The 23,849-nt window shown below is 39.5% G+C and overlaps 1 protein-coding gene across 2 annotated transcripts in view; it reads left to right on the forward strand.

Annotated features, from left to right (window-relative positions):
• The window catches only part of LOC126473970 (COP9 signalosome complex subunit 1), a 91,549-nt gene that overhangs the window by 26,908 nt on the left and 40,792 nt on the right, over positions 1-23,849 (forward strand). For both annotated transcript variants that reach the window (XM_050101355.1, XM_050101354.1), the window contains exons 4-7: positions 162-294; positions 380-577; positions 5,377-5,454; positions 13,555-13,790. In XM_050101355.1, coding sequence (XP_049957312.1) covers positions 162-294; positions 380-577; positions 5,377-5,454; positions 13,555-13,790 — 645 coding nt within the window. The remainder of the gene's footprint in view (positions 1-161; positions 295-379; positions 578-5,376; positions 5,455-13,554; positions 13,791-23,849) is intronic.

The raw sequence follows: 23,849 nt of genomic DNA on the forward strand, positions 1-23,849 counted from the left end.
GTGGTTGAGATACATGAGGAGAAAATACTAATGACAATCATGCAATTAATAAACACTTAGGATTTGTCATAAGTTTCTGCTTAACAAGTTACTTCTTGAATTTCTGCATCGTGTTCATCACACAGGATTTCCCTGATCAAATACAGAAAGTTTTCTTACAGAACCACAGGAGGTTGTCCAGGAGGGCAGAGTCTGCCAGATATTGCAGGTGGTGGCGCACAATCTACATCGCAAGATTTGCCGACACTTGATCTCGTGTGGGTTGAATCCAAGTCAAAAAAGGCTGCACTGAAGGTATCCATTTGTTTTCTTTTAAATTGTTACACTTGCAGATGTGGTCTACACTAGTCTCATTTTTTTAATTTCTGTGTTCCTACAGTTGGAGAAACTGGATACAGACTTAAAGAACTACAAATCGAATTCAATTAAAGAGAGTATAAGACGTGGCCATGATGACCTAGGAGACCATTACCTAGACTGTGGTGATTTATCAAATGCATTAAAATGTTATTCAAGAGCCAGAGACTATTGCACCAGTGGTAGACATGTGGTCAACATGTGTCTCAATGTTATTAAGGTTCTAAAGCAATTTTATTACATTATTTTATTTTTAGATGTTACTGTCTAACTTGTGAATTGTTTGCCAGTGTAGAACTTGTCAAATAGCTCCACTGTGACATTAATTTTGATTGCTAGCTATTTGCTCTCCTGCCTGTGCTGTTGCTGCCTGATGATGATGATCAGGAACAAACTTAAGTTGTGTAGTGACTCACCTTAACTTCATAATTGATTGCCACTGTCCTGTAGTTTGCTATCCTGTATAAACTTTTTTATTATGAGAATGTTTCAAGTTAAACTGTCCCTGCTTCACACAGTCAAAACACTATAATCAGTTTAGGTCAGGGAAGGAGATTATTAAGCCTAAAAGCAAAAACTGAACCAAATATTCTTCATGATAGTTTGATGGAGATGCAGTGGTCTCTAAGCACCCTGCTCGACATGTGATATTAACACATTGACGTGGTCTCTCTCTCTGACACAATAGTGCCAAGATTCTTCACGGGAAACAATAACCCAGAATATACTCTTCTGCTTATTCAACATGATGTTATGGAACACACTGAATCTTCATCTTTACGAGGAATTCAGACTTACACTACTCACACATCTGTCTGTAAAGTTTATTTCTCTATCACGTGGATCTTGAAATAAAGTAATGGAGCACTACACACTCAGTTATATGTTTCACTGTACACCTTAACAGGATAAGAAAGATATTACACATTCACTGAGCACACCATACTGTGACCATTCATCATCAGGAGTAAAACTACTGAAAGCAAAAAATGAAATGAGGCAAGACAAAGTGCATAGCATACATGTACTTGTTCATGTGGGACATGGAGTCTTCACTGTGCAGTTCCTTTTCTAACCACATTAATCACAGATATGAAATCCACTTCAGACAACACTCTGCACGTGAACTGCATCTGAAAGCTAACAGCTATTTGATTTTTTTTACTTCAGCATATGGAGGAAGCACATGTTAAACTTCTACTGTGTAATCTGTGCATTTCCTTGGCAAGCTCCTGAGACGTCAGTCTTCATCCATCACCTGCTGCTGAGTCCCCCCCCCCCCCCATCCCCCCCGCCCCCGTGTGTGTTCCCACCACCTGCTGAGGTGCTGGTGACTTTGGTGTTTAGCATCCTAAAACACTAACAACCACCACCAGCACCACCACCACCACCACCACCACATCCACGGTATACTTGAGCCGTCCACATGTTAGGTCTTTAATATTTCCTCATTATTGCATCTGATACCACTTCACATGTTTCTACGTTTTTCTCAGACATTAGCCTTCAGTAATCAGTTATCACAAATTTTATTCTTATTTTACTGGTCAGAGAAATAACAACTATCCACTGCACCATTTTTCCCTCCAACCCACCGAACTCAGACAGAGTGGCATGGTGCAGTGGTTAGCACAATGGACTCCCATTTTCAAGGACGATGGTTCAATTCTGCATCCAGCCACCCAGATTTGGATTTTCAGAGATTTCCGCAAATCACCCCAGGCAGGTGCTAGGATGATTCTTTTGAAAGGGTATAGGAGATTTCCTTCCGCATCTCTGAAACAATCCAAGCCTGTACTCCATCACTAATGACATCTATGTCAATAGGACAGTAACCTGTAAGCTTCCTTACACCCAACTTGGATGAGACCACTTACTTGGCTGAGAGGTGTCTTCACTGTGTCTTTTAAACTTCTGTAGACCTGAAAGTCAACTACTCATAATGTTCTCGAAGCTCTTGGAGGCCATCCATGTGGCTGCTTTCCAGTCACAACCTGACCACATGCCCATCTCTCCTCCAAGTGAGCGTCTCCTACATCACACACTGCATTCTGTTGCTCTGCTGAAAATGAATACAAAATTGGCTTCCCTTGTGCCCCCTGTAACCTTTCGTGTGGAAGCATTAGATTGTTTACTGTTCACAGTAGCGTGGAATGCGAAAAGACTGCGTTGCTACATTTCAGATGTGTCTGCATATATTATATCTGGATATTTAAAAAATCTTTCATTCATTTGTAATAGATTTTGATTGCAGTCATGCCTGCTTTCAGATTAATTTAATGTTCTTTAGTTGAAATAAGCTAACTTACTGAGAAATATGCAAATAGAAAACTCATAGTGAGAGTAACAGCTTACATTTTACCAGTAAGCATCTGAGTTTTACTGTGTGTTAGTTATTAGAAGAATTTTGAACACAATTTTTTATTTACATGTTTTACACAGTATTAGACACTCCAGAAACAAGTGAAAGTAGATGATTTCAGTGATGGTGGCTGCTGCAGAATTTAGTGACTAGAGATGCATTATTTAGAAGTTAACTTCGTGTGTAATAAAATAACCTTGAAATATCCAAGAATGTTTTCTCAAGTGTAGTTTCCCTAAAAAGGTTACTCTTCCTGCTAAAGGATGTGCTAATAGACTGTGTGAACTCTATCTCCCCTCAGCAGAAAGGGGAAACTTGATGACCAAAATACTACAGAAAGAACACAACACAACTTCAGCATGGAATGGCAGTAATCTGGTTTGAGCCTCATCTTGTTCATTTCAGTAGTGCAAAAGTTCATTGTGTTGGGACTGAAAACTTTGATTATTGACCAATATTATTCAAAAATTGACAGAACACCACCGTTTTGTAGTTTGACTTTGTCATTGTCACACATTTACTAACTTTAAATTGACTTGTTGGATAGTCTACACCTTCAGTGACAGTTTGTGACAATACCTGCCCTAAACTTCATTCCACAAATCTGTCTACAAAAACACACAGGGTCAGTTTTAATATTTTGTGCAGCACAGGAACAAGAATAGAAAACATAACCACAATGTGAAGACTGATAAATGCAATTTATATTTGCAACAACCAAAGAAGTCTGTGAAGACACTTCACACATGCATGGTAACGAGAGAGATGATGTGGACAGGTGAATTATTCTGATGGCGGACAAGCTTTTATTATTCTCATTCCTTAATTGAATCTGGAAACACACAAGCTTGCATCAAATTGTTTACCCACTACTTTCTGTGCACAAACATTTCTACATAACAGTTAGTAAATTACAGAAGATTACAGAACTATTTTTTTCTGTATGCACTGGAAATCACCTATTTTGAGTACAGTTGCCACATATGTAATTATGATGTTATGCAAATTCTTAGTGACTTAATTGATTAATGAAGGGCTCATTTGGTCTAGGAAAAATAGTGGCAAAGAAAGTATGGTGTCCAACTTGGGAATTACACAGGTAAAACAGAACAAAAGGCAACAGCAATTTTGATTGTACCTATACTTCTATACTAATTATCTTTTAAGTTAATTAAATAAGATTTTCAAATCTCATCCAGTACAGTCCCCAACAATTAATCTTTCCTTCTCATTCATTCTGGTAAGTCTCCACTGACCCACAGTTCTTGCTACTTTTCTGACACCTTTTGGCAGTAATCCTTGGCGTGTTCTGTATTGCATGGCGCACTTTCTTAATGGTCTTGCAGTAACAATGTGCATTGATTGTTTGGCCTCGTGGTAAGAAATCAATCAGCAAAATGCCTTTTTCTGTCCCAAAAAATGGTGCACATGACTTTTTGAGGTGTCAAGATTTGCTTAGGCTTAACCTTCGTTGGGGGTGAAGTGTACCGCCATTCCATTAATTGCTGTTTCGTTTCAAGGGTGTCATACGATACCCAAGTTTTATCCCCCGTGAATACCAGAGAAAGAAAACCACCGCCTTCTTCGTTGTCGTGTGCCAAAAACTGAAGTGCACTGCCCATCCATTGTTTTTTGTGTTGTTCAATGAGAATTTTGGGTACCTAACATGAGCAAAGTTTTAGAAATTTCAGTTTTTCAGTAAGTTTCATTAATTAGTGATCATGAGATTTGTGGAACTTCCATAGCAAGGGCACTACGTGTGAACTTGTGGTTGTGCTTAATCTTCTCTTAAATTGTGTGAACCAGTTCATCAGTAACCACAGATCGGCGTCCACTTTGTTCTTCATCGTGCACTTGATCACATCCTTCATTGAACAGTCTAACCCATCTTCTAACCATTGAATCACTCGTAGCATTTTGTCCGTAAACCATGCAGATTTGCCGATATATTTCCTTTGGTTTAACTTTCTTTGCATTTAGAAAACGAATCACAGACCTGATTTCACATGTGGCGCATTTTCAATTATGGCTGACATTATAAAGAAGCACTACAAAGCACATTTCGGCAGCAGCAATCTGAAAATGGCATACATGTCTTCTCCATGAGTCAGAGTAAGTGCCGCGCATGCTCGGAACTGCGATTGTAGCGCTGCTGTGAATAGAAATAGAAACAGAACTTACTTTGTGGACAACTCCCGTATTTCTAATAAGGATTGACCACTTGAGAAAAGTTTATATTAATTATCTGATTCAGGTTTCATCAAGGAAACTTATTTTGAATTGAAGTACTGTTACATGTCATTCTGATAGTGTCCATAATAAGAATTCGGTCCTTCCCTGATTTGGAGCTGAAAAAGGCTAGAATATCTTGTTGGTGACATTGCCTTTGCTAGTCAGTGTGGTAGCATTGGACCAAAATTCGTATCCGAAATAAATAAAAAATATGTAAATTATAAATGCAAGTTGAGAGAGTGGAACTTGTGTTTCTCATTATTTCTTATTGCATAAACAGAACCCTATTGAATAACATGTTAAGAAGTTAAGTTTTAAAATATGCAGTCAGACCATCATTATGCTTACCATGCTTTCTTAATCACCTAGTTAACTGTTGTAGAGTTTCTCAGGTATGTTGTTATAGTAAGCTCTTGATCCAACAGGTGAGTGTCTATCTGCAGAACTGGTCCCACGTTCTGAGCTATGTTAGCAAGGCTGAAGCAACGCCTGACTTTACAGAGGTAAGCTTCTGCAGTGATATAATTTTTTTATACATTAGATATACTTAGGAATTTTGTGAAATCACTGCAAAACAAGTTGTTAAAACTGTGGTTTCCCACACACTACTGTTATGATTTTCCTCAATATCTTGCTCGGTTTGCATTTTATGGATCAAACCAATGCAACAGTGTTCTTTAATTGCTTTCACCACTTTCGCATTGCATTACATCATATTCTAATGTAGCAGTTTCATAAGTTATTGTTCCTATGTTATCAATATGCTTTCTCTGTATTTTTCATGCTTTCTAGTTCTAACTTCAAAAAAATTTTGTTAACGTAGTTTAAGTAATTGTATTGCACTGTTTCTGTTTTTGCCTGTTGCATTGGTTACAGTTAAACATACAGTTACAAATAACAATAACTACACCCGATAATTGTTCAAATTACCATACAAATTACAACAATTAAAAATAAAAGAATGATGTGTTACCAAAAGCTACGTAGCTGTATGAAGGTGCTTTATTCACAAATACTGGTTTCACATCATTATAGATGCTCTGTCAGGTTTATCTGTTAAAAATACAAATCACTGTATGAAATTCTTGAAATAGAAATACATAATCATAGTGTTCACATAAAACAAGAAACAATGATGAGTACTCACAATAGTTACATTCAGCTGGCTCATTCAGCAGGCATGCTTCGCACATTTTTACAAGTATCTTTTGGGTGTACTCAATTTTATTATGGCAACCCACCATTGTGGTTTGACTTTTAACTTGGGTAACTTCCCAAAAGGTGGGACACTGCAGTTGTCAATCTACATTATGGAAATATGACCATTGTGAGTACTCATCATTGCTTCTTGTTGAATGTAAACATTATGGTTCTGTATTTCTACTGTTTCAAAAATTTCATACAGTGATTTGTATTTTTGACAGATAAACCCGAAGATGCGTCTATACTGATGTGAAACCGAATTTTTGTAATTTTTATGATAATTTGAACAGCTATTGAGAGTTCAGTGGCATTATTGTTATTCATAATGTGCCTGAGCTGTTTTTGCCCTCCCTAGAAAGTTATGTTAAGAATTTTTTATTGATAGAATTATTGTCTTTTCTTGATTTATGTGGTCAGTTAAATGTTACTGTTGCTTTTGATTCCTAAGCAGCCATTTCAAATAGCACTACTGTTTTATTGTAATTATGAAAGTAAAAATTTTCTTGTTTATGTACAAAGTAATGTTCACTTAAAATTGTCTCTGTTCCATGTTTCAGCTTTCTGGTGTTTGGTTTTAATTTCATTATCATAATGATCATTATAGTCATTCAGAAGCATTATTTCCTCCGTTAGTTCTAAACAAATCTCCGTAATAGTTGCAGGAGCAGCTAACATCCATATGAAGAGGGTATTACTCTTTCTTTAGAAATGATTCTTATAAAGTGGCATTTGCCTCAGTTCAGGACCTTCTCAGGACTTCACATTTCTCTCTCTCTCTCTCTCTCAACTATTTCTGCTAAAATCACTCTAGCTTATGTTCCAACATCCTACAGAAATTAGATTGCTTTGATGCTTGATGCAGTTCCTTATACTTCAGTGTGCCCCCCCCCCCCCCCCCCCCCCCCCCCCACACACACACACACACACACACACACACACACACTCATTTTTTTTTTTCCTTTCCCCCCCCCCCCCCCCCCCCTCCAAGTCTACGAAAAATCTAGTATCAATTTTACATGACTCTCAGCGCTCCGAGACTGCAGGGGTGTGTGTGTGTGTGTGTGTGTGTGTGTGTGTGTGTGTGTCGTCTCTGCTGCTGACAAAGGCCTTAATGGCCAAAAGCTTTAATTGTGTGAATGTTTTTATTGTGCCTATCGCGACTCAGCGTCTCCGCTATATGGTGAGTAGCAACTTTCCTTCTCTGGTATTGTTAAATTCTGGACACTTGTAATACAGCAGAAGTTTAGTTTCCAAGACAGCAACAGGGTTGCGTTTATTATATTGTTGTGTGTTGCTTCCCAGTAATCCATACTTACTGACCAGTTGCTGGTGCAACTAGGTGCTGACTAGTCATTTTTTGTCATCAGTCTACTGACTGGTTTGATGCGGCCCGCCACGAATTCCTTTCCTGTGCTAACCTCTTCATCTTAGAGTAGCACTTGCAACCTACGTCCTCAATTATTTGCTTGACGTATTCCAATCTCTGTCTTCCTCTACAGTTTTTGCCCTCTACAGCTCCCTCTAGTACCATGGAAGTCATTCCCTCATGTCTTAGCAGATGTCCGATCATCCTGTCCCTTCTCCTTATCAGTGTTTTCCACATATTCCTTTCCTCTCTGATTCTACGTAGAACCTCCTCATTCTTTACCTTATCAGTCCACCTAATTTTCAACATTCATCTATAGCACCACATCTCAAATGCTTCGATTCTCTTCTGTTCCGGTTTTCACACAGTCCATGTTTCACTACCATACAATGCTGTACTCCAGACGTACATCCTCAGAAATTTCTTCCTCAAATTAAGGCCGGTATTTGATATTAATGACTTCTCTTGGCCAGAAATGCCTTTTTTGCCGTAGCGAGTCTGCTTTTGATGTCCTCCTTGCTCCGTCCGTCATTGGTTATTTTACTGCCTAGGTAGCAGAATTCCTTAACTTCATTGACTTCGTGACCATCAATCCTGATGTTAAGTTTCTCGCTGTTCTCATTTCTACTACTTCTCATTACCTTCGTCTTTCTCCGATTTACTCTCAAACCATGCTGTGTACTCATTAGACTGTTCATTCCGTTCAGCAGATCATTTAATTCTTCTTCACTTTCACTCAGGATAGCAATGTCATCAGCGAATCGTACCATTGATATCCTATCACCTTGTATTTTAATTCCACTCCTGAACCTTTCTTTTATTTCCGTCATTGCTTCCTCGATGTACAGATTGAAGAGTAGGGGCGAAAGGGTACAGCCTTGTCTTACACCCTTCTTAATACGAGCACTTCGTTCTTGATCGTCCACTCTTATTATTCCCTCTTGGTTGTTGTACATATTGTATATGACCCGTCTCTCCCTATAGTTTACCTCTACTTTTTTCAGAATCTCGAACAGCTTGAACCATTTTATATTGTCAAATGCTTTTTCCAGGTCGACAAATCCTATGAAAGTGTCTTGATTTTTCTTTAGCCTTGCTTCCATTATTACCCGTAACGTCAGAATTGCCTCTCTCGTCCCTTTACTTTTCCTAAAGCCAAACTGATCGTCACCTAGCGCATTCTCAACTTTCTTTTCCATTCTTCTGTATATTATTCTTGCAAGCAGCTTTGATGCATGAGCTGTTAAGCTGATTGTGTGATAATTCTTGCACTTGTCAGCTCTTGCCGTCTTCGGAATTGTGTGGATGATGCTTTTCCGAAAATCAGATGGTATGTCGCCAGACTCATATATTCTACACACCAACGTGAATAGTCGTTTTGTTGCCACTTCCCCCAATGATTTTAGAAATTCTGATGGAATGTTATCTATCCCTTCTGCCTTATTTGACCGTAAGTCCTCCAAAGCTCTTTTAAATTCAGATTCTAATACTGGATCCCCTATCTCTTCTAAATCGACTCCTGTTTCTTCTTCTATCACATCAGACAAATCTTCACCCTCATAGAGGCTTTCAATGTATTCTTTCCACCTATCTGCTCTCTCCTCTGCGTTTAACAGTGGAATTCCCGTTGCACTCTTAATGTTACCACCGTTGCTTTTAATGACACCTAAGGTTGTTTTGACTTTCCTGTATGCTGAGTCTGTCCGTCCGACAATCATATCTTTTTCGATGTCTTCACATTTTTCCTGCAGCCATTTCATCTTAGCTTCCCTGCATTTCCTATTTATTTCATTCCTCAGCGACTTGTATTTCTGTATTCCTGATTTTCCCGGAACATGTTTGTACTTCCTCCTCTCATCAATCAACTGAAGTATTTCTTCTGTTACCCATGGTTTCTTCGCAGCTACCTTCTTTGTACCTATGTTTTCCTTCCCAACTTCTGTGATGGCCCTTTTTAGAGATGTCCATTCCTCTACAACTGTGCTGCCTACTGCGCTATTCCTTATTGCTGTATCTATAGCGTTAGAGAACTTCAAACGTATCTCGTCATTCCTTAGTACTTCCATATCCCACTTCTTTGCGTATTGATTCTTCCTGACTAATGTCTTGAACTTCAGCCTACTCTTCATCACTACTATATCGTGATCTGAGTCTATATCTGCTCCTGGGTACGCCTTACAATCCAGTATCTGATTTCGGAATCTCTGTCTGACCATGATGTAATCTAATTGAAATCTTCCCGTATCTCCCGGCCTTTTCCAAGTATACCTCCTCCTCTTGTGATTCTTGAACAGGGTATTAGCTATTACTAGCTGAAACTTGTTACAGAACTCAATTAGTCTTTCTCCTCTTTCATTCCTTGTCCCAAGCCCATATTCTCCTGTAACCTTTTCTTCTACTCCTTCCCCTACAACTGCATTCCAGTCGCCCGTGACTATTAGATTTTCGTCCCCCTTTAAATACGGCATTACCCTTCCAATATCCTCATACACTTTCTCTATCTGTTCATCTTCAGCTTGCGACGTCGGCATGTATACCTGAACTATTGTTGTCGGTGTTGGTCTGCTGTCGATTCTGATTAGAACAACCCGGTCACTGAACTGTCCACAGTAACGCACCCTCTGCCCTACCTTCCTATTCATAACGAATCCTACACCTGTTATACCATTTTCTGCTGCTGTTGATATTACCCGATACTCATCTGACCAGAAATCCTTGTCTTCCTTCCACTTCACTTCACTGACCCCTACTATATCTAGATTGAGCCTTTGCATTTCCCTTTTCAGATTTTCTAGTTTCCCTACCACGTTCAAGCTTCCGGCATTCCACGCCCCGACTTGTAGAACGTTATCCTTTCGTTGATTATTCAGTCTTTTTCTCATGGTAACCTCCCCCTTGGCAGTCCCCTCCTGGAGATCCGAATGGGGGACTATTCCGGAATCTTTTGCCAATGGAGAGATCATCATGACACCTCTTCAAATACAGGCCACATGTCCTGTGGATACACATTACATGTTTTTAATGCAGTGGTTTCCATTGCCTTCTGCATCCTCGTTTTGATTATGAATCAAAGATGCTATCCCTAGACCACGGGTACTACTAGTCATATCTGCCCAGTTCTACAGTTTTTGAAAATATTAGTTGCCCCTACATTGTATTTTGAATTGAGTCATTAGCTTGCTTACTTTTTCTGCATCTGTCCGTAACTTGTCAGGATGCACTTCCCATAGTTCTGCATCTTTATTACTCCATCCTCAATTTCCACCACGTTGGCAACACAAAATATCATCCTAGAGGCACTACATTTCAGTTGACAAAAGGTTCTTCCAGAATAATTCCTTTTCTTCTTGAGTTATTTTCTTTTGCTTGAATGCTGTATAAAAAATGACTTGCCTCCTCCCTGTGCTTCCCCCACTTCAGGTGGTACAGGCAGAGTGATTTAAATTGGATGAAAAAGGTAAACAGAAAGCTGTATAAAGGAATGAAGGAAACAATCTAAAATTCTTGAAATCGTCTCTCATTGACAGAAGTGAAAATTTCAGAAAAGAATGTACCACGTGTCTTTTCTGAGAATCTTCACACACATTTCCCTGCTATTTTGGCAGATCTGCATCTACACTAGTACTTTGCAGACCATACTGAGGTGCATGGCAGAGGGTACTTTCTGTTGTGCAAGTTATTAGGGCTTCTTCCTGTTCCATTTGTGTCTGGAGCAAGGGAAGAATGATTGCTTAAAAACTTTTGTACACTCTGTAGTTAGTCGAAGCTTGTATTTGCGATTTCAGCTGGAGTGATACATTGGATGTTGTACTATATTTGTAAATCCTTCACTTAAATAAATTGTTCTAGAAACTTGGGAAGTATGCTTTCAAGACAGTTACTGCTTATCGAAAACCATCTGCCATTTCAGTTTTTCAGCACCTCCGTGGTGCTCTCCCATGAGTCAAACCAACCTGTGATCGTTTGTGCTGCTGTTATTTGTGTACGTCCAGCATTCCTACTGGTTATATTTGGTGTTGATTGTATACACTGTAATCAGTCAGTCTGTCAGTTTTATAGGCTGCGTTTTCCTAATATCCTACCAATGAACTGAAGTCTGCCAGCAGCTTTACCTACAACTGAGCCTTTGTGAGTATTCCATGTCCTATCCCTGCAAACAGTTACACCAGGATTTTTTATGGGGTGCCTGATTCCAGCTGTTATTCATTGTTATTGTAATCATAGGATATTATTATTATTATTATTATTATTATTATTATTTTAGTGAAGTGCAAAATTTTATTGAATATGTGCAACTTCTTCCAGATAGTAATTCACTACACATAATTGCATCATCCATGAAATCAATATTTTCATGCATTTCATTATATAACAGATCATTAATGTACACTGATGAGCTAAAATATTATGACCACCTGCTTAATAACTTGTGTCCATCTTTGGAACAAAATACATAACTGATTCTGCATCAGGGATCACACAGTTTGTTGGTAGGTTTCTGGAGCTCATGCACAGGTCATGTAATTTGTGTAAGAAATGGGCAACTGATCTGCATACGTGATGTGGTGCCCGGCAGCAACCCAGATGGGTTCCATAGGATTAAAATCAGGTGAATTTGATCACTGAGACACCAATGTGAGTTCACTATAATGCTCCTCAAACCATTGAAACACAATTCTGGCTCAGGGACACATGCGATTATACTGCTGAAAGATGACATCTCCGTTGGGCAAGACATCAAACATGAAGGGATGCAGGTGGTTCGCAGCTGTCAGTGTGTCTTCGATTATTACCACAGGTACCGTACATGTGCAGAATGTCTCCCATAGCATAATACTGCACCCACCAGCTAACTTCTGTGGCACGCTGCACACGTCGAGCCCCCACTCACCTCGATGACGGCGTTTGTGGAGATGACCATCAGTATAGTGTAGCAAAAACATGATTCACCTGTAGAGCTGACACATTTCCATTGATTGATGATTGAAACCCGATAGCCTCGTGCCCACTGCAGTTGTAATTTATGATGTCATTGGGTCAATGTGTGAACACGTAGGGGTGGTCTGCTGCAGAGCTCAGTGTTCAACAACATACAATGAATGGTGTGCTTTGAACACTTGTGCATGCACCAGCATTATGCTCTTTTGGCAGAGGTGCCACAGATCAGTATCTATCCTACTTTATAGAGCAGACAAACCTCCAAACTCCACATTCTATGAAGAGTCGTGCATGTCCAACCATTTAACGCCTAGTGGTAGTTTCACTGTCCTTGTACCTGTTTCCGTAGATGCTCACGACAGTAGGACATGAATATACAACCAGCTTCACCATTTTCAAGATATTTGTTAACAAGCTCTGTGTAATAATAATATGCCCTTTGTCAAAGTCGCTTACGGCAATGAATTTCCACATTTCCAGCCCAGATCACTGGGATGGTTTCCCATCTGTTTCTGCTCTCTGCGTACACACTTCTGTTACCACGCCACATGGCCGCAATACCACCAGGCGGCATGAAATGTTGTGGTGGACAGTTGTCATAATGTTTTGGCTTATCAGTGTACAACATGAACAGCAAGTGTTCAAACCCTTTCCATGGGCCACTGAGGACTATTGAGGCGATTGAGGACTCATGATCCAAGATAATCCAGATAATCCCTACCAAAAATCTTCAGTGCAACCTAAATTTCACTTGATATGGATTGCATATATCATACTACTGATGATAAATGTAGGTGTGCTACTGAGTTAAATGGTGTTGATATCATTTTTGTAACTTGTAGGAGGGGCTCACTCTAACGGATAGTGTTCGTGTGTTTTTCACATTGTTTCTATGCATTATTTGCCCTCTCCAGTGTGTCATTGTGTATCTTTGCTATTTTATGACTTACAGCTTTTTCTGTTTTTGTACTAATTGTAATGTGTAATTTATTATGTGATTGACAACATATTTTACCACATTTGTGGGAATGTAAATATATTGACAGTGTATCTTGAAGTGGAAGTGTTCACTGAAACCCTGATGTTGCTCATGTAGGTACATGGCAAAGATAGCAATCAGACGATTCTCACCAGGCTGAAGTGTGCCTCTGCTCTAGCGGAACTGGCCACCAAGAAATACAAGTCTGCAGCGAGACACTTCCTGCAAGCAAATTTTGATCACTGTGATTTCCCGGAACTGCTGTCGGCCAGCAATGTTGCAATGTATGGTGGTTTATGTGCCCTCGCTACCTTTGATCGCCATGAACTTCAGAAGAATGTTATATTCAGCAGGTTTGTAACAAAGGATTTTAATACAAAAAAACTTCATTACTGTTGATGCATGGGTACTATTTACACAATGTAACTTAGCAGTTCATGTGGGTGGTACTGGGAGCAATCCCTGCCTTCCACCAACATGTCTTTCACAGGACAGGCAGCATATATGCAAGGGGAAACGTGTGTTTCCATGAAAGTGTAGGTGACAGATAATGATCGTGTATTGAGTTTCTATAAGTGAAGCAGAAATCTTGTTGCTACAAATTATAAAAATACTAGTATAGAAATTTCGTAGCAGAAATGAGTCAATACTGGCCAACTTATAGCAGTACAACTGCACTCAGCACCCCCACAAAAATTGCTGAGCTATATTACACTAATGAATCCTGTTTAATATGTAATAACTACAGTGAACTGTATGAAGATAATCTCAATTGTCAACTTTTAAGGCAGTCGATCTGTGGCAAATGCACAATCAATATTTATAGATTTGTAAAAGTTCCAGCTCCCAGTCTGCCTTTCTTCCAGAGCTAAGAGGGAAAAGATACATTTAGAGACTTGCAAATGCAATCAGTTTTTGTGTTAACTGAACAGTGCTGAAAGTAGAAATTAGATGATGGGATAAAAAGAAATGTAGAATTGTTAAACCTAGTTATAATGACATCAGGTGTGATAATATTTTGATATTTGTAAGGCGTTTCTGAGGGATGAAAGGGAAAAGGGCAAAAGAAATGACAGCAAGGAGACATTATTTATAGGAAATTATTTTAGGGTCTTGTATTGTTATTGTGCAAATAGGCTTTCAGTTGGAATGGATTTTTAACATCAACAACGAAAACTGTCAGAAGTTAAGTGCACTGAGAATTGAGTATTAGATTTGAAATATCCTTCAAAGTGCCTCTGCTACATTCGTCATTATTTACTTTACACAACAGTTTTTATCTCGGGGTATTAATAACTACTTCAGCTGTATGTAGTCCTTTATTATTGGATCACTACAGTTGGTGTGTGCACTAAACGCCACATCTTTAGGTGAACATATGACTAAAACATCAGTGGAAAATCTCGGACACTTTCTACCAAATATTCGTTGTCCATCAGAACAAAGCACCGCTGAAAGGCAGTGTTTTGTTATGACGGAGAATGAATGTTGGGTAAAAAATTTCAAAGTTTTTTCGAGCTAATGTTTTGCTCATATGTTAACTGAAGATGTGGCTTGTAGTGCCACTAAACCGGTAGTGATCAAATAATAAAGGACTAAATACAACTTAAGCGGTTATTAATACCCAAGATGACTATTCATAGCTGTGGTTGCCCTATCTACAAGGTTGTCTGTGCAACAGTCTTCGTTTTAGCTTCTACTAAATAAATATTTTATTTAATTTAGGTGGACTGTGCCAAAATATAATTTCATAAGATAACAAAAAGGGAAAATATCCAAACCCAAGGAACACTCTTTGCCTTAGTTTGTGAGAAAAGACATGTATCAGTAGATGGTAGTAGGATATTACAGGGTGTGTCAAGATGAAAGGATGATTTTTAATCAATAATACCGTGTTTATTACACAACATTTTAACAAGTTTATTGATTCAGCATTTGTTTAAGAGTACTAAAATGCCTGTAAAACATCATCTTATGATTTGAAAATGACAAAATGAGAGTGGTGTCTGTTCCTAGCTGTGCACTTTTGACTCTTTCCAAAGGTGTCGCACACACCCAAACTTCTTTTAGTATGCTAGTGTGTTCCTGGCAAATGGTACCTTGACATTTTCCAGTGTATAAAATAACTAAAAAGAAAGATAAGGAAAAAACCAAATGCTGAGATCTGATATTGATAATTCTTTGAGTCAGGCAATGTTGCCATTGTGAGAAACTAATGACCAGGGAATTGAACACTCAATGAAGTCATGTTTTCACTCAATGAAGTCATGTTTTCACTCAATGAAGTTATCTTTGTTAAGTGTGTAAGCTACTGCCCTACCTTACTGAAACATGGCCCAGTTATGTACTACTGTACTTCACAATTCCACCTCTCACTGTCACTTTGTCAGTGTAAGAAGACATTCATACATCACTTCATAGGTTTTGTCTGTCTGGCAGCAAAAGTTCTGATTGCTAACATAACCAGATAAAAGGAAATGAGTTTAGCCACTCATCATGAGAACCAAGTCTTCACTTGATTAAATTGCTGAGCCATGACAATTTTGTGATGCCAAAAGTGTAATTTATAATAAAATATTTGCTGTACACTGCAATCAGAGAGGTGCACATCAGAAGCGAGTTTACAAGCTGGCTGGTATTAATACCCACCACATATCTCACTTGCCAATCTCTTCTTGTGCTCTGAATGACTTTTGTTTTAGGGTTGAACTTGTTGCTCTGAATTATTTCACCCATAGCAGAATTATGTTGCAGGATGAAAAGTGCCCTCTTTGACCTATATTGAAGTGCTGGCTGAGCTGTTGCTGTGTTGCAAAGCAAGAGTCAGAACATTTAAAAATGTTCTCACAAAAGGTGCACTGTGCTTACACAAGCAGAGCTCCAAGGCTAGTGAAACGGCATCATGCAGGCAACAAACAATGTGTAACAGTGCCACAGTTGCATAATACATGAGGTCTTATTAATTAAATACCCTCAGGTCTTTTTGCCCCACACTGTACTTGGGCAAATATTTTTGTGATTGTCATTTGTGGAGATTTGATCCATACCATATTGAAATGATTTAATGGGATATTGTAGGCACTTATGACAAGTATTTTCAGGACAACTATAAGTTACTGTCCTTGACAAGTTGTGACTAGTACATAGGTTGATCCTTGTCAAGGAACAGGACTTAAGAGAATTATAGTCCTGGCAGCAAAGAATATTGATGCATCCTAGTATACTATTTAGTAATGAGAGCTGGACCCTCTTTAAAACTGCTCGTTCAGTAGTACTTGATGCCTTAGAACATAGCTCCATCAGTAGGAGTTCTCGACATAAAATTTACTGTCCACTGTTACCGGTGTGCCCCACTGGAGTGTTAGTTCACCTGCAGTGTTCTAGTAGCACAATGAACATGCAAAATCTCTCTATCTGCCACTGCCAGCAGCCTATTTCACTTTTGCCTGCCGCAGTGGGCAAAAATGGGTTCATCTGTTGTCAGAGCTTTAACTGAGACACAAAGATACTCAGTGTGGCAAGGCTGTAGTGCCACATGAAATAATAGTAATAATAATAATAATAATAATAATAATAATAATAATAATAATAATAATAAGCTTTTGATAGTGTACCCCACTCATGGTTACTACAAATATTGGAAATATACAAAGTAGATCGTAAATTGATACAGTTCCTAAACATAGTAATGAAAAATTGGAAAACCACACTTAATATCCAAACAAATTCAAATAATATCACATCACAGCCAATACAGATTAAGCGTGGAATATACCAAGGAGACTCATTAAGTCCTTTCTGGTTCTGCCTTGCTCTGAACCCACTATCCAACATGCTAAATAATACAAATTATGGATACAATATTACTGGAACATACCAACACAAAATCACACATTTGCTATACATGGATGATCTAAAACTACTGGCAGCAACAAATCAACAACTCAACCAATTACTAAAGATAACAGAAGGATTCAGCAATGATATAAGTATGGCCTTTGGAACAGACAAATGTAAGAAAAATAGCATAGTCAAGGGAAAACACACTAAACAAGAAGATTACATATTGGATAACCACAGCGACTGCAAAGAAGCGATGGAAAAAACGGATGCCTATAAATATCTAGGATACAGACAAAAAATAGGAATAGATAATACAAATATTAAAGAAGAACTAAAAGAAAAATATAGACAAAGACTAACAAAAATACTGAAAACAGAATTGACAGCAAGAAACAAGACAAAAGCTATAAATACGTATGCCATACCAATATTGACCTACTCATTTGGAGTAGTGAAATGGAGTAACACAGACCTAGAAGCACTCAATACACTTACACGATCACAATGCCACAAATATAGAATACATCACATACATTCAGCAACAGAAAGATTCACATTAAGCAGAAAGGAAGGAGGAAGGGGATTTATCGACATAAAAAACCTACATTATGGACAGGTAGACAATTTAAGAAAATTCTTTCTAGAACGAGCAGAAACTAGCAAAATACACAAGGCAATCACTCATATAAATACATCGGCTACACCACTGCAATTTCATAACCACTTCTACAACCCTTTAGATCACATAACATCAACAGATACGAAGAAAGTAAATTGGAAAAAGAAAACACTTCATGGCAAGCACCCGTATCATCTAACACAGCCACACATCGATCAAGACGCATCCAACACATGGCTAAGAAAAGGCAATATATACAGTGAGACAGGAGGATTCATGATTGCAATACAGGATCAAACAATAAACACCAGGTATTACAGCAAGCATATTATTAAAGATCCCAATACCACAACAGATAAATGCAGACTTTGTAAACAACAAATAGAAACAGTAGATCACATCACAAGCGGATGTACAATACTAGCAAATACAGAATACCCCAGAAGACATGACAATGTCGCAAAAATAATACATCAACAGCTTGCCTTACAACATAAACTTTTAAAACAACACGTTCCTACATACAAGTATACACCACAAAATGTACTGGAGAATGATGAATACAAATTATACTGGAACAGAACCATTATAACAGATAAAACAACGCCACATAACAAACCTGACATCATACTCACCAATAAAAAGAAGAAATTAACACAACTAATCGAAATATCCATACCCAATACAACAAATATACAAAAGAAAACAGGAGAAAAAATTGAAAAATACATCCAACTGGCTGAGGAAGGCAAAGACATGTGGCATCAGCATAAAGTTGACATCATACCAATTATACTATCAACTACAGGAGTCATACCACACAATATCCACCAGTACATCAATGCAATACAGCTACATCCAAACATATATATACAACTACAGAAATCCGTAATTATTGATACATGTTCAATTACCCGAAAGTTCCTAAATGCAATATAACACATACCGTACAGTTAAAAGGAAGTGACCCTTGATCAAGGTCCGCGTCACTCCTTTTTTAACCGGACTTAACGTCTGAGAAAGTGAAAGAAAATAATAATAATAATAATAATAATAAAAGTAGTTGTAATCAGTGTGTACAATCACTCTTTGAAGTGGTTTCAGTTCTGGATACACCCTTGAATGTGTAGGCAGTCTGTTTGTGTACCATGTTGAGAGGGTAACTGCAAGAAGTGGTGGTGGTGGTATTGACTGTATGTTTTGTCAGACTGGCTTCTTTAACACAAGTGTGTCCCATGTATGCTAAGGACAGAATGTGTGAAGGCGATGTAGTTTTTAACTTGTGTTGAAAGATTGTGACGTTTCTGAGATAATTCACTTGCAGTGTGTAACATAGGCAGTGGCCTTCACTGGCCTTACTGATAATGGCTTGTTGACTAGACTTTGTTGCCAACATGTATGGGGACTATGAGCACAGAGGTGGTGCTGGTGGCAATGTAAACACAGGTACTACTTCCAACCAAACATCAGACACACATACCTGTAGTCACAACTACTGAAATGACTAAAATTCTATTTTCAAAACACATTCATTCGACAAAATAATCAACATGAAGAGATTTTTGTACAGTATTCCTTGTCTGTGACTGTCCTGCTTTGGGCTAAATCCAAGTATCGCTTACTGCAGTTTTCAGTCTGACATATGCACTGCTGTAGCACTGTCTCCTCTTGTCAAAGAGTGGTGGGGCTTCTTCAGATAGGAGATATGTGATGAAACCAGAGCAGTGGCAGTGAAAGCAACTGGAAATGCAACTTCGACTGGTTCATGGAGGAGCGCACTCTTGATCACATTAGACTTATATCCTCGTGGGCAGTAATATTAAGCTCCACACTATTTGTTCCACATGGTACATGACATGAAACATGTTCCACTCTGCCCGTGACCTCTGCAGCAGACCGCTAGAGTTTATTGATGGACTCACTGTCTGGTGAGCCAGCCGTCCTGTGTAGTTTGTATTGTTTGAGGGAAGTCTAGCTTACAGGAGTTAAAACTCGGCCACAACAGTAACTATGTGAACACAGTTTAAGAGAGTACATTTTAATAGATGAAATTATCATGCAACGTACTAAACAAGAATAACTGATGAACACATTGAAGAGTGAAACTTCCTGGCAGATTAAAACTGTGTGCCGGGCCGAGACTGGAAAGTCGGGACCTTTGCCTTTCGCGGGCAAGTGATCTACCAACTGAGCTATCCAAGCACGACTCGCGCCCCATCCTCACAGCTTTACTTCTGCCAGTACCTGGTCTCCTACCTTCCAAACTTTACAGAAGCTCTCCTCTCATTCTAGAAACATCCCCCAGGCTGTGGCTAAGCCATGTCTCCGCAATATCCTTTCTTTCAGGAGTGCTAGTTCTGCAAGGTTGGTAGAGCACTTGCCCGCGAAAGGTAAAGGTCCCGAGTTCGAGTCTCGGTCGGGCACACAGTTTTAATCTGCCAGGAAGTTTCATATCAGCGCACACTCCGCTGTAGAGTGAAAATTTCAGTCTAGAAACATTGAAGATCAATTATTACAACAGTAACTGAAAAGACGAGGAACAGATAAAAGTATGATCATGCATAACACATGACAAAACATGAATAAAGAAAAATGATACAAAATTCTCAACAACATGGAATAGGTATCAACTGTTTTGTTAAATGCCGATGGCCCAAACATGTCAAGTATGGCATTTTTTGCCAATGAGATGTTCAGAATTGAGGAAAATAACTTGAGTAGAAATAAACAATTAAGTGCCAGTTTAACCCACATATGCAGCTACTAAAAATGTTTACACACACACACACACGCACACACACACACACAAGTTTTATTGGTTTAAAACCTTGCCAGTTGCCAGGAATCAAACAAATTTAAAAATTGTTTTGGTTGTAGACTCTACTTACTGCCTTTCATCAGTTTTCTGCTGACATCTGGAAGGGTCGTCTGTGTGCACATTTGTCAAGTAGTCCTGCATCTTGTATTTGTCCTTTTTGCCTATTTTCACTTTGACTTGCAGCACTACCCGTTTCTTAATGTAAAACAAAACTAAACATTGCACCATTGTCACACGTAAATGTAGCCTAGTGCCTCTTATTAAAGATACAAACCACTTCTTTCTCAGAATGTTCACCGTACCCACCCCATACCACCTGGATCCCTATTCATCACTGTTGATGCCACCACCCTGTTCAGAAACATCCCCCATGATGATGGCCATGACCTTGCTGCGGCATCCGCAAAGTCTCGGCACTTCGCCAGAAGATGATGAGTATGTCACTCATCGAAACGTCACAGTTTGAAGACACCGCCACTCGGCTGGAAGCCAGAGAACTCTTCGCCAGCTGTGTTACCAATTGTTTCTTTAACAATTTACGACGCACATTAGATATCCCGCTGGGATCTCTACAGTAGTACCAGCAGAGCTTGGAAAAACAAATGAGTTACGAAATGACATGTAATTCACGATACTGTCACTAGGAGACTAGTAAGGAGCAATGGCTGACGATGGAAGACTGACGACACAGCAACGATCGGCAATTGTGTTACTTTTTCATGAAACGGAAAGCCTTGTTGTGACTCAGAAGTGTTTTCGACAACAGTTTAACACACGATGGGTTCCTTGCAAGAAGACCATCCACAGGTTGTATGATAAACTTGTACAGGAAGGAACAGTATTGGAAGCGAAGCGACCTCGGCCTAAGCCTTTTTGTTCGCCAGAGACTATTGCAGCGGTAAAAGTTGCTGTAGAGAGAAGTCCTGGGAAACTGTGTACAAAGGCAGCAGTGCAACTGGGAATATCCAGACGCTCTGTTCAACACATTAAGTGACCTCCATATGTACCTGTACAAGGTGACCTATGCACAGCTCAATGAAGAACACAAGCAGCAGAGACTACTGTTTGCTCAGTAGGCATAGGATAGGGAAGACACTCTCAACAACGTTTGGTTTTCAGACGAGGCACATTTTCATTTAGACGGTGTGGTTAATAAACAAAATGTACGCTTTTGGGGCCACTGAAAACCCACAAGTGCTTCATGAACAACAACATTATGCTCCGAGGATTACAGCGTGGGCAGCAATTTCCAGTCACAGACTTATTGGACCCTTTTTCTTTGAAGAAACTGTGAACAGCGAGTGTTATTTGAGCATGCTTTGCAATAGCTTCATTCCACAGCTTCTAGCTACTGCCTTGCCCTTCAACACACAGTGGTTCGTGCAAGATGGAGCAAGGCCACATACTGCAAACACTGCGATGGAGTTTCCACACGAGCATTTCGACATGCGGATCATTTCACTCAGGTTTCCAGGTCGCTTCAATGACGGACAAAATTGGTCCCCCAATAGTCCAGACCTCAATCCATGTGACTTTTTTCTTTGGGGGTACCTAAAGGGAAAAATTTTTCCGAAACGTCTACGTGATTTAATGGAGCTCAGAAGACTTAGTCTTCAAGCTTGCAGTGAAATTATGGAAGGCATGTGCCGTAGGGTAATCACTTACTTCAGTGTTCGTTTGAAGGAAGTTAGGAAATGAAATGGTGGACATATTGAGCATGTGTTGAGTTAGAACAAATATCCATGGACGGCTCTTCATTGTAGTATATGATCCTTTCAGATTGTATTGACAATAAAGTTTACATTCAAAAACAAAATGGTTACACATTTCGTGCGTCACCCTGTACATTTCCTATTTACCCGAGTATAAGTTAACCCAGAATGTAAGAGGAGTACTCCCATTTTTTTAAGATGCTTCTGAAGAATTTTATTTGTAACATATTCTGACTAAATACAAACTGTTTTATCATGAAGTATCTAAGAAAGATTCTAAACTTTTCTGTTTATTATTTGTCAATATTTAAATTGATACAAGGGAAATGAGATAAACAAAAACAAATGCTATAGATTAATTTTTATCTTCACTTCCTTTTTTGGTTACTATCTAAGCCAGTTGTAATGACCTGGCCTATTTCGGTCTGCTACACGTCAGGATGGGTGAAAGAAGCTGCAAGGGAGAGGGCAGACTTGCACCAGAATGTACCATCAAACAGTAATTGTATTGACAGCCTTATACTGCACTCCATCTGTCCTCACGGCAGTGCTGTGTTCTTGCATACGCAGCCGATCGCAGAATGTGCTGATGTCCCAATCCGCTAGTGATGTCCATTGTCCTGGATCGCAGGTGGCAGCTACCACCATGCCAAACACCCCACCACCCGGTGATGCAGTGTGTGCCACCAGTGGCAAGGAACGAGTGCGACCAGCACAGATCCTCTGGAGTCTTGCCAGCTACCCACCCCCTGCACTTAATAATTGCTGTCCCCATGTTGTGCGCTTGGGTGCAGTAGCCAACACCAGATGTCTACTGCCGAGCAGCAATGCCTGGTCATACCCCCCACCTCCCAGCCCTATCCCAACAGAGCCAGGACCACCTATGAAACCAGCCATTTCAAATATAATTTCTGCACATTTTATGTGGGCATGACCACCAACCAGCTGGCTGTCAGGGTGGGTGGTCACCACCAAACTGTGGCCAAGAGCAGTGTTGACCGCTGAGTGGCAGAACACTTTGCTAAGTGCAACATGGTAGAGTTCAGTTGTTGCTTCACAATTAGTGCCATCTGAATCCTTTTCCTCCCCAGCACCAGTTCTTCTGAACTACACAGTTGGGAGTTACCCCTGCAACATATTCATTTTTAAAGTACTCAGTCTCCACTAACCCTCTGCACCTATACATTTTGCCCTACTATCTCCCCTTCCTCAGTCCTAACACCCTCCCAACTCCATTCCTCTGACGTCATCTTGTGCCACATGAACTCAAATCTCCATTGCATGTGTTTCGCACCTGCCCCTGCGTAACTGCTGCCCTGTCCTCCTGCATTCCTGTCCTGTACACATGCTGCCTTCCTCTGAGCTGTTAGCCAACCTTACCCAACCCCCTCCCACTTTCATGCCTCTTTTCTCTCTCTAC

The sequence above is a fragment of the Schistocerca serialis genome, chromosome 4 (assembly GCF_023864345.2).
Source record: "Schistocerca serialis cubense isolate TAMUIC-IGC-003099 chromosome 4, iqSchSeri2.2, whole genome shotgun sequence".
Taxonomy (NCBI): Eukaryota; Metazoa; Arthropoda; class Insecta; order Orthoptera; family Acrididae; genus Schistocerca; species Schistocerca serialis.